This window comes from Pseudoliparis swirei, chromosome 24 (assembly GCF_029220125.1).
Source record: "Pseudoliparis swirei isolate HS2019 ecotype Mariana Trench chromosome 24, NWPU_hadal_v1, whole genome shotgun sequence".
NCBI lineage: Eukaryota > Metazoa > Chordata > Actinopteri > Perciformes > Liparidae > Pseudoliparis > Pseudoliparis swirei.
This window is the reverse complement of record NC_079411.1, coordinates 4918967-4931781: the sequence shown is the minus strand read 5'-3', so window position 1 is coordinate 4931781 and position 12815 is coordinate 4918967. Positions and strand designations below refer to the sequence as shown.

Below are 12815 nucleotides of genomic sequence, written 5' to 3'. Positions count from 1 at the left end.
GTCCGAAAACTGTGCAGCTCCACGCAGCTCCAGCCGCAAATACCTGCCGTAAAGTGTGATCCATGTGACGTCATTCTGTAACTTGCTTGTATTTATTACAATAACAAATGATAACGACATCTTTTAACATTAAAGTTAGACACAGATCTGATTAAAGGTCAACATCTGAATCCAACTAAATAATGTAGCCTACTGCTAATTAAATTTGTCTCTTACAACTACGAGTAAAACATGTTTAAACTGCAACTAGTTTTCATAATCATCTATAATTCAAAACACTTAACAATTAATTGTAATTTAATTGGAGTTGAAGTTGACATTTCATGGCTTAACATTACAATGCAACATGTATTCCTTTCTTTATCTTCAGGGTGGTCCTACCTATGGCAGGAAAATGATGACTGGGAGTCTTGCAGCTGCAGGTGTCTTTGCATCAGAGGGTCGTGTTGGAGCTGTTTTGTGCAACATTCACCCACCTTACCATAAGGCACGATGCCAGGTTTTTTTTTTCTTCTCAAATTAGAATATGTTGTGCTATTCAATAAGGTCATGATGTTTTTTTTTGTCTGTGTTTAAGGGAGCAAGGAACCTCAACCCTCTTCCTTACCATGCAGCCTATGTGGGTCACAAAATCCACATGGACCAAAATGAGAAGATTGTCATGTTTGGCGTGACTCATGTGCTGGCAATAGATGGCTTCTCCAGCAAAATTGTTGGACAAGCTACTATGCCTGTAAAGAACAACCTCACCATCTACAATGACGTTTACAGGTAATTGAAAAGACTGTTGTCCTTGTACCCTAAACATTACAAATCATCCCCATTTTATGAGGTGTTTTAACAGGGTGTCTGTGGGTCCTTAACCCTTGTGTTGCCTTAGGTCATTTTGACCGAATCAATATTACACCTCCCCGCCTTAGGATTAATTTAACCCCATTCAATGTTTAATGTCGGTGTTCTTTCGGTAGTCAACAAACAAACATAAAGTGCCTCACACTTAAACTTGGAAAACAATATTAATTCTAATAATTTTCTGGAGGTTTTAATTGCTGGCGTCAAATTGAATCCAAAGGGTAAAATATGTTAGTAAATATAAAGGTAACAGGAGGGTGAAACATTGAATCGGGTCAAAATGACCCAAAAGCGGGGGGAGGGTGTAATATTGATTCGGGTCTAAATGACCCTAAGGCAACACAAGGGTTAAAAACAAAAAAATGCATTTAAAATTAAATATCTTACAATTTCTTGAATACCATTTTGTCAGCTCTGGAAAATGCACTTGATTAGGAAGAGACGACATTTTCGAAAGTGGATTTAAATTCAATATGGCTTGTTAATGTATTAAAAGAAAATGCTCAATTTAAGTGGGATTAGTCGTATGTGAAAACCTTCATAATATATATTTTTTTAGTTTGGATTTGAATCAACGTATTAAATTGCATTCATATTGGTCTAAAAAAGGACTTAAATTAAACTTATTGAAAATTACAGAAACCCTTTTAAGCAGCAAGTTAAAACTCAACTCACCTCATCAGTACCTGATAACACAAGACCTACTACACATTTTGTAAATGTATCTGACACCATTAGCCTTACCCTCCATACTGCTGTCTGCCAATGTTATGTTTTCTTGCAGGAGTGCAGTAATGGAATATGGGATGTGGGACCAGGTCAGAGTGGATCATGGAAAGGACTTCTACCTCACTCTTTTCATGCAGGAGAAGTTGGCCAGCCACCGCCACAACACTGAAAGGCCACCATATCTCCAAACACCATCGACAAAGGTGATCAACATACAATGGTTTTGCTGATTATAAAGTTAATCAACATGTAATTAAATAACTATTTCACACTTTCATTAATTATTCAGAATGGTTAACTGAAGATATTGAAATGTGTGAAAGTAAGTTAGTCTGGCGGGGCGGTGGAAATATTTGTTTATCAAGAATCTGAAAATGTCTCTATTTTGCAATGACAGAATCACAGAATCGAGAGAATCTGGCCAGAAATCAACAACCGGGTTAACTACCCATTGAAAGCTGCATTGGTCCAACTGGTGGATCAGGAGGAGCTGGACATGGAGGACCAGATGACTCGGTTCTGTGTGTCATCTTTGACATGCCAGTTGGCCCAGATCGGTGTTAACCGAACTGTGCAAGCATGGAATGCACACAGGATTCCTGGTATGTCTTGGGTTGGTCTTTCAAGCCTTTTTTAATGTGAATAATTATTTTCTAAATGTTTTACTATTGAATGTTTCTTAAACATGTTTTATCAAATACTAGAAGGAGCATGTTGCAATACATGGCATGGTTGTGACAGCCACATTGAATTATTATTACAGGGAGGGGGATCCCAAATTACTTGGCCAGAGATGGATGCCCAAATAAACTGTCGACAGACCTTTTGCCAAATGCATCTGTGGCTGCAGACTGGTACGACCAGGAAGTGGGCTCACTGACACGAGTGTCAGACTTTGGCACCAACCCATTTCCAAGTTTACAGGACCAGGAAGCTGCAGTGAGGGAATTTGCTCTGCAGTGCCCTGATACGAGTGTACTGCTGGACAATGCAGTGAATAATCTGCCACAACCGTTCAAACATGGACTCAAAGGCCTCATCGACATCTCAAGGAGAAATTGTCAACGCTGATGTTTTTTTGTGTGTCTAAGTTGTTATTGTCTGTGCTTTTTAATTAATTGGTTCAACTGACGGGATGTTTTTTCTTTTCTTCAAATGTTGGGGGTTTAAAGGGAGAAATATGTTCTTTTTGAATAAACACTTATGTCTTTAAAGTCTGGCACGAATTTCATTTTTAATCTGTAATGGGAAAGGCTGGACCTGTAACACCAACTATTGATAGTGACACGGTGTGTTGACCCCTGCCAGTGTGAGTAAGGCACTGGAAGATGGCTTGTTCAGTGACCTCTGACCTAGGTAACAAACGTACACCCCAAAATATACACACACAAGACGGTTGCAGCCGGTTTAGGGCGGTGAAGCCATGATAACTTCATACATCAGCCACCATCGTATCACTTGTTTCAGGCTCATAAATCGGTCTCCCCGACAGCCGGGTATCACAGATTTGGACCCAGTGTGAAGATTTCCCACTGGAGGAGGACCCCTATGTGGTTAGGAACCTCGCTTGTTTATGAAGGGCAGCTTAAGGACCCTGACACCCTCAGTTTGGATGTCAATCTGACACCTATTGCTTCACTAAGAACACAGCTGATGTCTGAGCACTACAATCAAACAGCAGGAACAAACATCAATGATAAACAATCTGAGCCAACCTATAAATCACATAATACTCAACACCATTTTGACCTGAGCTTGTAGCAGGTATAAAGCTTCAGTGAAGCTCAGTCAGGACGGTTCATACATCTGACATTCACTTTTCATTTGGAACAGCTCTTGGAAGGCAACACTTTGATGATGTAAATCATGCGAGCAGATTAACTGCAGATGGAAGAATCAGAGGAATTGAGATCCAGCAATACAATTCAAATACAAGAATGTAATCCTAATGCAATGCTACCACTAATTCTGAAGGCTTCCTCTTTTAGGGGAGTAGTTAACTTGTGCTTGACATAAAGAATTAGAAAATACCAAAGATTGTCTTTCTTTACGAATCTAGAAGTGTGCAGATGTCATTGGATCAGATGTGAGCTGCTGCTCTGAGCTAAACAAGGCCGACCTGTTGCTCTGAGCTAAACCTGTTGCTATTAGCTAAACAAGGTCATGACTTGCTGCTCTGAGCTAAACAAGGTCATGACCTGCTGCTCTGAGCTAAACAAGGCCGACCTGTTGCTCTGAGCTAAACTTCTTGCTATTAGCTAAACAAGGTCATGACCTGCTGCTCTGAGCTAAACAAGGTCATGACCTGTTGCTATTAGCTAAACAAGGCCATGACCTGTTGCTCTATAAGCTACACAAGGCTCTGAGCTGAATATGGCTTATCTAAATGTACATGCAGAGATATAGCCATACGGCTAAACACAGGCAACAATGCCTAACAATCACGACTGTAAACTATGTGAGACATGTTAGAGATGTGAGGAGCTGTGCTCTCCATGTTTCACTCTGATACAATAACTCATGTAGTCAGCTCCTCAAAACATGTTCACACACAACACAGAGCTCCATCCTTCTGGAGACCAGAGGACTACATGATGATGATGTGATGTAGTCAGAGGAGTAAAGACACTGACAGCAGAGTCACAACAGAACAGGTTATATGTTTATGATGATTTAGTTTATTTCGATCAGCAAAATATACAACAATCATAATTCAACAAAAGAAGAAAGTGGCTGACCGAAAGGGTCGAGGATGAAGCTAACGAGCTTATAAGTGCCCTAACCTATGATTTCTCGAAAAAACTTATTTCAAAGAATCATATATATATATATATATATATATATACACACATACATACGTATACATATACATACATATACACACACACACACACATATATACATATAAACACACACACTATACATACACACACATGCATATAAACATAAAACGAAAAACAAAACAAAAAACGTGTCCCCATTAACCGTTGATGTAATGATGATGTAGTAATGAAGGTTACAGGTGAAGCACAGGTGGTGCTGTGACTGGGTGCGAACTGAAGGCTGCTTAATAAGAAAAAATCAACTGTCTCTTTATTTTTCAATTGTCAATATGTATTGCCTCGTGGTCATCATATCCTCACTCTTCCATGTGGGAATGTTTAGTTCCAAAATGACCCAAATAAAACAAGTAAATACATGATGTATACAACTATGCTGGAAATTAACCATGAACATAAATATCAGAGGAAATAAACGGCATTAAATACATATGTATCAATAACAGGTATACTGCCATCTAGCGGTATAAAGGTGAACCGTTTACTCTGCGGTGGAAATATAGTCTCTGCACAGAAACATTACTTTGATTAATCTATATTAGGAACTGTGTTGCATCAAACAATGCAACGATTAAGTGAGAAGGTGATTCTTGCTGTGTAGGCTACATGAATATTAAACTTCCCGTCGTCACCACTGTCGCTAACATATCCAGGTTTAATTCTTTATTCTTTATATTGACTAATTAATATTCTTCTAACGTTACCCTGCTATGTGTTTGCATCGTTAAAATATCCCCGTTTAATTATTTATTCTTTATATTGATTAATTAATATTCTTCTAAGGTTAATACGAATATGTATCACTGGCTTTTATTTTGACTTCATTTTAAGCACTTCCGTTCTGTCGTTTTTGGTTTCAGACGGCAGAAACGAAATACGGAGGTGGTATTCCGTTTTTCCGTTTTTGGTTTTCAAACGGAAAACGAAAAAACCACGTGATTTCCGTATTCCGTATTTGGAATGAAACGAAAAAACCAAATAACATTACGTACACGGACCGTGTCCTCTACATCGCTCATTGTTCACCTCGCAGTAACTCCGGATCTTGCATTTCACACCGGCCCACAAAAAGTGAGAAAAAAAACGAATGTGGTCTAGTCCAATCATTATCGTCAATATAACTCAATATACATTGACACATATTCAAAGTGGCTGAAGAGTGTTGATCCATTAGTGTTAGGATCGATACTGCCTGTTTGTTATGATCACTGCATTATTTGTATTTCATCCACTTTCTACTGAGACATTCCTCATAATAAGCCAATGGCATCGCACATCAGCAGCCAAGAGATACAACGTTCATCATGACCCGGGCCGCCGTGAACCGGCTGCTCCCGGTGCTCGCCTCCAGCCAATGGGATTATTACCTTCGCATTGAAAATGCCAGAAGGTTATGTTTTGATCGTCGTGTATTTATTTATTTATTTGTATGCGTGTTATTCGCAAAACTCAAAAAGTATTGAACCGAATCGCATGCAATTTGGTGGGATGATTGTTTATTATCCGGGGACCAGTTGATTAGATTTTGGGATCGATCGGGTCAAAGGTCATGAACAGGTCAAATCTTCTTGAATCATATGGAATTTGATGGGATGATTGGTTATTATCCGGGGACCATTTGATTAGATTTTGGGATCAATCGGGTCAAAGGTCAAGTTCAAGGTCATGGATAGGTCAAAATCTATTTTTTTTACCATAGCACGATACATTTTTGTCCAATTGGCATGCAACTAATGCCAAAATGTTCATAATTCAATGCCCAATCTTGTGATATGCGAAGGTATGCGCTCTACCGAGTGCCCGTTCTAGTTATTATGTGTTCTTATTCTTCTTCTTTTTTTCTCCCCTCCTCTCCACCCCCACAACAAATCAGATACCCCCACGCTGCCGACCTCCCGCTGACGGAGATCGGCTGAGTGTGACTCACTCACAGGGCTCCCGGGCTCGCGGGCCACAGTCCTTACAGACACTCGTCCGTGAGGATAACAATAAACACCCGGCTCCTCTCCGGGACGACACACAGAGGAGCACACGCACACTGCCGGTGCTCAAGGAATAGCTGAAGAGTGTTGTGTGTGTGTCTGTGCGTGACAGTGTAGGCTCCGAGTTGTTTAGCTAATTCGCTATAATGCATCAGAGCCTCGGATTTTGTAGTTATTGTTTTTCTGCATGCTCTCTCATCCGTCTCTCCCCTCGTGTTTCCCCCCTTTTTGTTTCTCTTGTTTCAATACCTGCGCTTCATGCCGCTTCACCTGAACGATTTTCATTGCTGTCGTTTCCAGTGAAATGTTGAATGTCAAATGATGCAGAGACAACAAGGGCCCGATTTCCAAATTTCCCTTTCTGAGACCGAATTATCCTCACGGTTATGTGCCTGTGTGTGTGTGTGTGTGTGTGTGTGTGTGTGTGTGTGTGTGTGTGTGTGTGTGTGTGTGTGTGTGTGTGTGTGTGTGTGTGTGTGTGTGTGTGTGCAATTGTCAATGGAGGAGAACATACACGTTCAAAAGTTTGGGGTCACTTAGAAATGTCTTTATTTTTCAAAGAAAAGCACTGTTTTTTCAATAAAGATAACATTTATCAAAAATACACTCTCTACATTGTTAATGTGGTAAATGACTATTCTAGGTGGAAACGTCTGGTTTCTAATGAAATATCTCCATAGGTGTATAGAGGCCCATTTCCATCAACTATCACTCCAGTGTTCTAATGGTACATTGTGTTTGCTAATCGCCTTAGAAGACTAATATCTGATTTGAAAACCCTTGTGCAATTATGTTAGCACAGCTGAAAACAGTTATGCTGGTGATATAAGCTATACAACTGGCCTTCCTTTGAGCTTGAAGTTTGAAGAACAAAATTAATACTTCAAATATTAATCATTATTTCTAACCTTGTCAATGTCTTGACTATATTTTCAATTCATTTGAGAAATAAAAGTGAGTTTTCATGGAAGACACGAAATTGTCTGGATGACCCCAAACTTTTGATCGGTAGTGTACGTCGATGTAACTACATCGGGCCTCCTCTTATTTCCCAGCATCCCTCTTTACCTAAATTCTGTCTTCCTCCCATTTGGTTCTGTCCATCACTAAATACCAAGCTTTTTTTTTTAAACCAAGAAGCTGCAGTTTGTGTGTGTGTGTGTGTGTGTGTGCAGTTGTCTAACTGAGGATAAAAGTGTTTTAAGGAGGTTTGTAATCCTGATGTCCAACAGGCTCGTAGTGCGGCGGCGGACACGCGCGCAAACACAAGTCGATATCGCTACACGTGTTGGCGGTATCTTTTTCAGGTGCGAGTAACAACTCCACCGCTGTTCATTTGTAACACTTGCTTCCCACTCGGGCCTCCTCTTATTTCCCAGCATCCCTCTCTTCCTCAATTCAGTCTTCCTCCCGTCTGCAGTGTGTGTGTGTGTGTGTGTGTGTTCAGTTGTCTGGCAGGATTGTTTGTTGCATCATTCTATTTTGTATTTTATTTTGATAGTGCGAGTCGCAGCGGGCTGAACAGTATTTGTTCAAAGAGACTCGAGCTGGAGACTTCAACGACTCGACTGTTCTGGGAATCGGCTTCACACACACCGCAGAACAAACACATTCAAGTGCTCAGAAAGTTTTGACCTTGTACAATGCTGAAACATTTTGAACACTCGTAATAATTGTCTCCGCATCTTACAGATGCACATGTGGCGATGGGTCAATGCTATTAATTTTCAAATCTAATTTATACATTGGGATATGCAAATGTCATGCAAGGGAATCAAAGAACACATATTATCATGAGAACTATAGGTTCCATAGACTTCATTCAATTCGAAAAAAAGCCATTACAATTCATAGTGTAGTGTGTAAAAACATGTCAGGTATAGTTTAGTATAATTTGTCTCAAAAACATGAAAGTCGTACTATAGTAATAAAAAAAAGTAATACAAAAGTAATAGTATGTCGAAAATGTTTTTATTATTTCAAATAATACTGCATGGTATGCTGAAATATATATATATATATATATATATATATATTTAATATATATATAAATATATATATATATATAATGACTGCTACAAGTGGTTATTTACAACACATATGCATATATAAAACTCTAAAACAGTTTGTAATTACCATTTTAAATCTATGCTGTCATTTCACTTATAATAACTCTTATATATCATCGAGGCAGCCTCCAGGACAACCCTGCTCTCGTGTCCGGTTGTCTTGGTTGACGTGTTCTGTCTCGTTGTCTCCGAGGTGTGAGAGGTCCGAACTCGTTCTCTGACTCCAGAGGTGTATGACTCTTGGATTAAAGGGGAGGTTGGCACCAAAGGGGTTAACCCGCAGCCCTCATTTACCCTCGGAGTCTCTTCCTGTGGTTTTTGGGGGCTGATCCAAATCTCCCGTGGCAGGAAAATCCTGAGCTGGTGCAGGACGTTCATCCTCTGATAAGTCACAGTTCAACGTCGTAAAAATCATGGACGCTATAATGTCTGGAAAAAGTAGTTAAATAATATAACATAAAATAATTTAGTTAGCTTGGTGTGTCATAAAAAGTGATAAGTGCATATTAAGTGTTTAAAACATAAATAATTGTATACAAATGACATAAAAATGTCAATAAGGTCAAAGTATGTTACAAAAAAAGATAAATGTGTCATTAAAAATGCATTAAAAAAGTTATACAAAGCCATATGTCATAATACACTATGCCATACATAATTCATTAAAAGAAAAAATGGCATGAAAAGTTAAATAACAAGTCAGCACAGTATTCCATGATATAGTCATAGGACAGTTATAACAAAGTCAGAGACAGGTTAGATGTAATCTTTTTTTAAAGGTATTAGATAGCATATCAATATATATATTTGTGTTTTATCCATGATGTAAAATCAAGTTTTCTCGTCATCTTTTGAGTTTCAAACGTCGTGGAGGATTTTGTCATATTCTGTTGTCGTGTTTGGACAAAATAACCCGATCGCTTTAAGGTAGATCGGGAAGTTTCTTTTTATTGAACTCTTTCTTTTATGGACGAAACACAAACGTCAAAGATGTCAGAGCGAAAAACTCTCTGGAGGAAACCGTGATTCTTCCCGTGAGGCGGAGGCTCGGATCAGCCTTGGAAATGAGGGCTCTTCCTCTCCGTCTGCCCTCTCTCTGTCCATCATCGCCGCCCACTGTCACATGTCGCTGTCATCCTCAGCCGTCCCTTCATCTGTCTCTCTAATGGGAATCCCCCTCTTTTTTCACCTCACGCCGCCCTTATTTCAACAATCCCTCGCTTAATTTTTTCTGAGTCCAACCCTCCTCCTCCTCATCATTATTTGAGGTGTCCTCCTTATAATTTTCTTAAATTATTGGTTCACAAGTTTCACTTGACGACAGTAACCCATTTCAAATCCTCAAGAACTCTATTTCCCGCATCTGTTTTGGGATTTTTGAATGTTGGCAGACTGTCAGTCTTTGCTGCTGCCACTCTAACCCCCCCCCCCCTCCCCCATCTTCTCTCTTCTCGATAGTGATGTGAAACCTTCGCCGACGCCGACGGCTCTGCTGGTTTTCGGGGGCGGTGGTTCCTCTCTCTGAGAAGGTAAAGATGTTTCTCCTTCCTCTCCGCCTCCGTCTGTCTCGAAGAGAAGTCGTCAGCGGAATAACAAAACACTCCTTAAGCTGTCGAGACAGAAAATAGCATGTGGCAAATATTAAGAATACACTTTTACACCTACAGTAAGCTGACAAGGCACACACACACACACAGGATATTCATCATGTGATTTACCCGTTATGTCCTTTGGGAACACATTCCCAAAAAGGAAATAACGTGTGTGTGTGTGTGAGGTGCTGAAAATCCCATTTTCTTTTCCCTTTATGAAAAATTGTGAGCTGTCACAGGTTTAGGGGTCACAGCCACCCAAGGACGGCGGAGATTTGTACCAGAAAAACGCTCGATGTACACGCAGCTTCAAGCTGTGTGTCAGGTAAACAATGTCAAAGCCGCTCGTGTTTACCTTCCACGCACCGCACTACGATCTATATATTTAATAAGAAATCCGCTCGGAGTGGCAGCCTCACAGGAAGTTGTCACACTCCCCGTGTGTGAGGGAGGAGCAGAGTGTTATCATCTGTGTTTACCGCCGACTCGAATCGCTCAAATCAATATTGTAACAGAGACACATATTCACACCTGGAAGCCTCCCCAGCAGAGTGTGATCCTGACCTGCGGAGCAGCGGGAGGTTCGGGGCCTTTGCTCAAGGGCTTCTCGGAAGTGGCAGAGCTGCAGATGTCATCGAGGGCCCCCGAGGCAAAACCTGTGTCCTATTTGCTCCGGAAAGTTGGTAACCATACATTATATATGTAGTAACTAATATATAAGTATGTCTGAAAAAAACATACGATATGAGGGGAGTTTTAATCTATGATTTAACAAAAAAATTATGGAAATATTTGTTATTCTGACCCCAGTGTGTTGAGAATGTATTTCAGTGTGAATGCTTTTCCTGGTAAATCATTCATCCATGTTGACTCGGGCCGCGTTGAGAAACACACTCAATGTTTCAAAGCGTTCATGCTGGTCATGTTTGTAAGTAGAATAAAAAATATATACACTCCCGTTCAAAAGTTTGGGGTCATCCAGACAATTTCGTGTCTTCCATGAAAACTCACTTTTATTTATCAAATGAATTGAAAATTGAATCGAAAATATAGTCAAGACATTGACAAGGTTAGAAATAATGATTAATATTTGAAGTATTAATTTTGTTCTTCAAACTTCAAGCTCAAAGGAAGGCCAGTTGTATAGCTTATATCACCAGCATAACTGTTTTCAGCTGTGCTAACATAATTGCACAAGGGTTTTCTAATCAGATATTAGTCTTCGAAGGCGATTAGCAAACACAATGTACCATTAGAATACAATTTTTGCCTAGACCAACAGTTCAGACACATTGGAATTGTTTTGCAAGGCTCTCCGAGTCAACAGAGGTACAAACACACTACAATGATAAGAAAAAATACAAAAAACATTAAAAAACACTGTACATAAGGTGGTAGAATGTACAGTATTAAGTACAGTTTTAAAAAAACAACATGAAAAAGGCGAGGGCAGAGGTTAATAAATAGATTAATTAAAATGAATGTTATTGTTGTAAAAGTCTTGATTACGTTGTTTAGGCGTATCTGTGTTTAACACATATAGCTTATTAACACGAGCCCTCAAAGTGGGTTAGATAGCGACATTCACTAGACTGTGTGTGTGTGTGTGTGTGTGTGTGAGTGGCTCGATAATGCAAATTACTTATGTTCGTAAAAAAAAAAAACATGAACATGAAAATGTAAGCACCGGGCAGAATGAAAGTTTTAAAAAAGGTGCTTCTCGGTTGTCTCCGTATCTGTATGGGACGTGTGACGGGACAACTGTTGGCTAATAAGTTCCCCGTATCAACTCAAAGCAAGAAATAATAATAATTAAATACATTTCTAAAGTGCTAATGGCCCTGAGAGCTGCCAGGTTGTCCATCAGCGCTGTGCACAGATAACGATTCTGAGGACAAATTAACAGCAGGTGAGTCGTCCGATAATATCTAAGCTGTCTGCCGCGATCAATAATCTCTTCAACTGCACCTCGGACTCTGAATTGCCGTCGTGGTCGCACTGCGGGAAGTCGTCAGTCAAAGCCGGAGTTATCGCAGAGACCATCGGCATCGGCCGCGTGCGGCCGCGGGGGAGAAGAAGAAGAATCCCGGCGCTCCGTCGCCGAGGGAAAAGGAGAGATAAAGATGGAGAGAACATCGGCGTTATCTTCACTCGCATCGCTCCCGTGACCTTCGGCGCTTTAATCATAATCAACATTATTCCGACCTTCACGACCGTGCACGTCGCCGTGGATACGGCCGCCTCTGATCTCATGTGGCCTCCTGCTCCTCGTCTGTCAGCGTTTACACACCAAATGATGTTTGACCAGGATTCAAGGCCTTTTCCATTTACGCCCCTAATGCATGCGGATGACCTGTTTGCGTACGCACGTGTGTGTGTGTGTGTGTGTGTGCGCGCGGCGGGGGCCGTGCACGTGTAAGGGTGTGCACGGAATGAGGTCGTTTTTATTCGTCCTCCCTGTCCTCTTGTCCTCTCAAGACCACAGATTCAATTTGTGTTGAGATAGGAAGTGATAGTGTGTGTGTGTGTGTGTGTCTGTGTGTGGGTGTGTGTCTGTGTGTGTGTGTGTCTGTGTGTGTGTGTGTGTGTGTGTGTGTCTGTGTGTGTGTGTGTGTGTGTGTGTCTGTGTGTGTGTGTGTCTGTGTGTGTGTCTGTGTGTGTGTGTGTGTGTGTGTGTCTGTGTGTGTGTGTCTGTGTGTGTCTGTGTGTGTGTGTCTGTGTGTGTGTGTGTGTCTGTGTGTGTGTGTGTCT

At 40.6% G+C, this 12815-nt stretch overlaps 2 protein-coding genes across 3 annotated transcripts in view; one reads left to right on the top strand and one right to left on the bottom strand.

Annotated features, from left to right (window-relative positions):
* The window catches only part of LOC130190237 (uncharacterized), a 66309-nt gene extending 63566 nt beyond the window's left edge, over positions 1-2743 (top strand). For both annotated transcript variants that reach the window (XM_056409551.1, XM_056409550.1), the window contains exons 2-6: positions 371-487; positions 578-771; positions 1637-1784; positions 1979-2183; positions 2345-2743. In XM_056409551.1, the coding sequence (XP_056265526.1) occupies positions 371-487; positions 578-771; positions 1637-1784; positions 1979-2183; positions 2345-2652 (972 nt within the window). In that variant the 3' untranslated portion in view covers positions 2653-2743. The remainder of the gene's footprint in view (positions 1-370; positions 488-577; positions 772-1636; positions 1785-1978; positions 2184-2344) is intronic.
* A 5750-nt stretch (positions 2744-8493) lies between these two features.
* On the bottom strand, positions 8494-12432 carry LOC130190238 (uncharacterized). Its single transcript, XM_056409552.1, has 3 exons — positions 12033-12432; positions 10629-10727; positions 8494-10034 (listed from the first exon to the last, which is right to left on the bottom strand). The coding sequence occupies exons 1-3, from the start codon at positions 12315-12317 to the stop codon at positions 9783-9785; spliced, it is 636 nt and encodes a 211-aa protein (XP_056265527.1). The 5' UTR covers positions 12318-12432; the 3' UTR covers positions 8494-9782.
* Between the last annotated feature and the right edge of the window lie 383 nt (positions 12433-12815).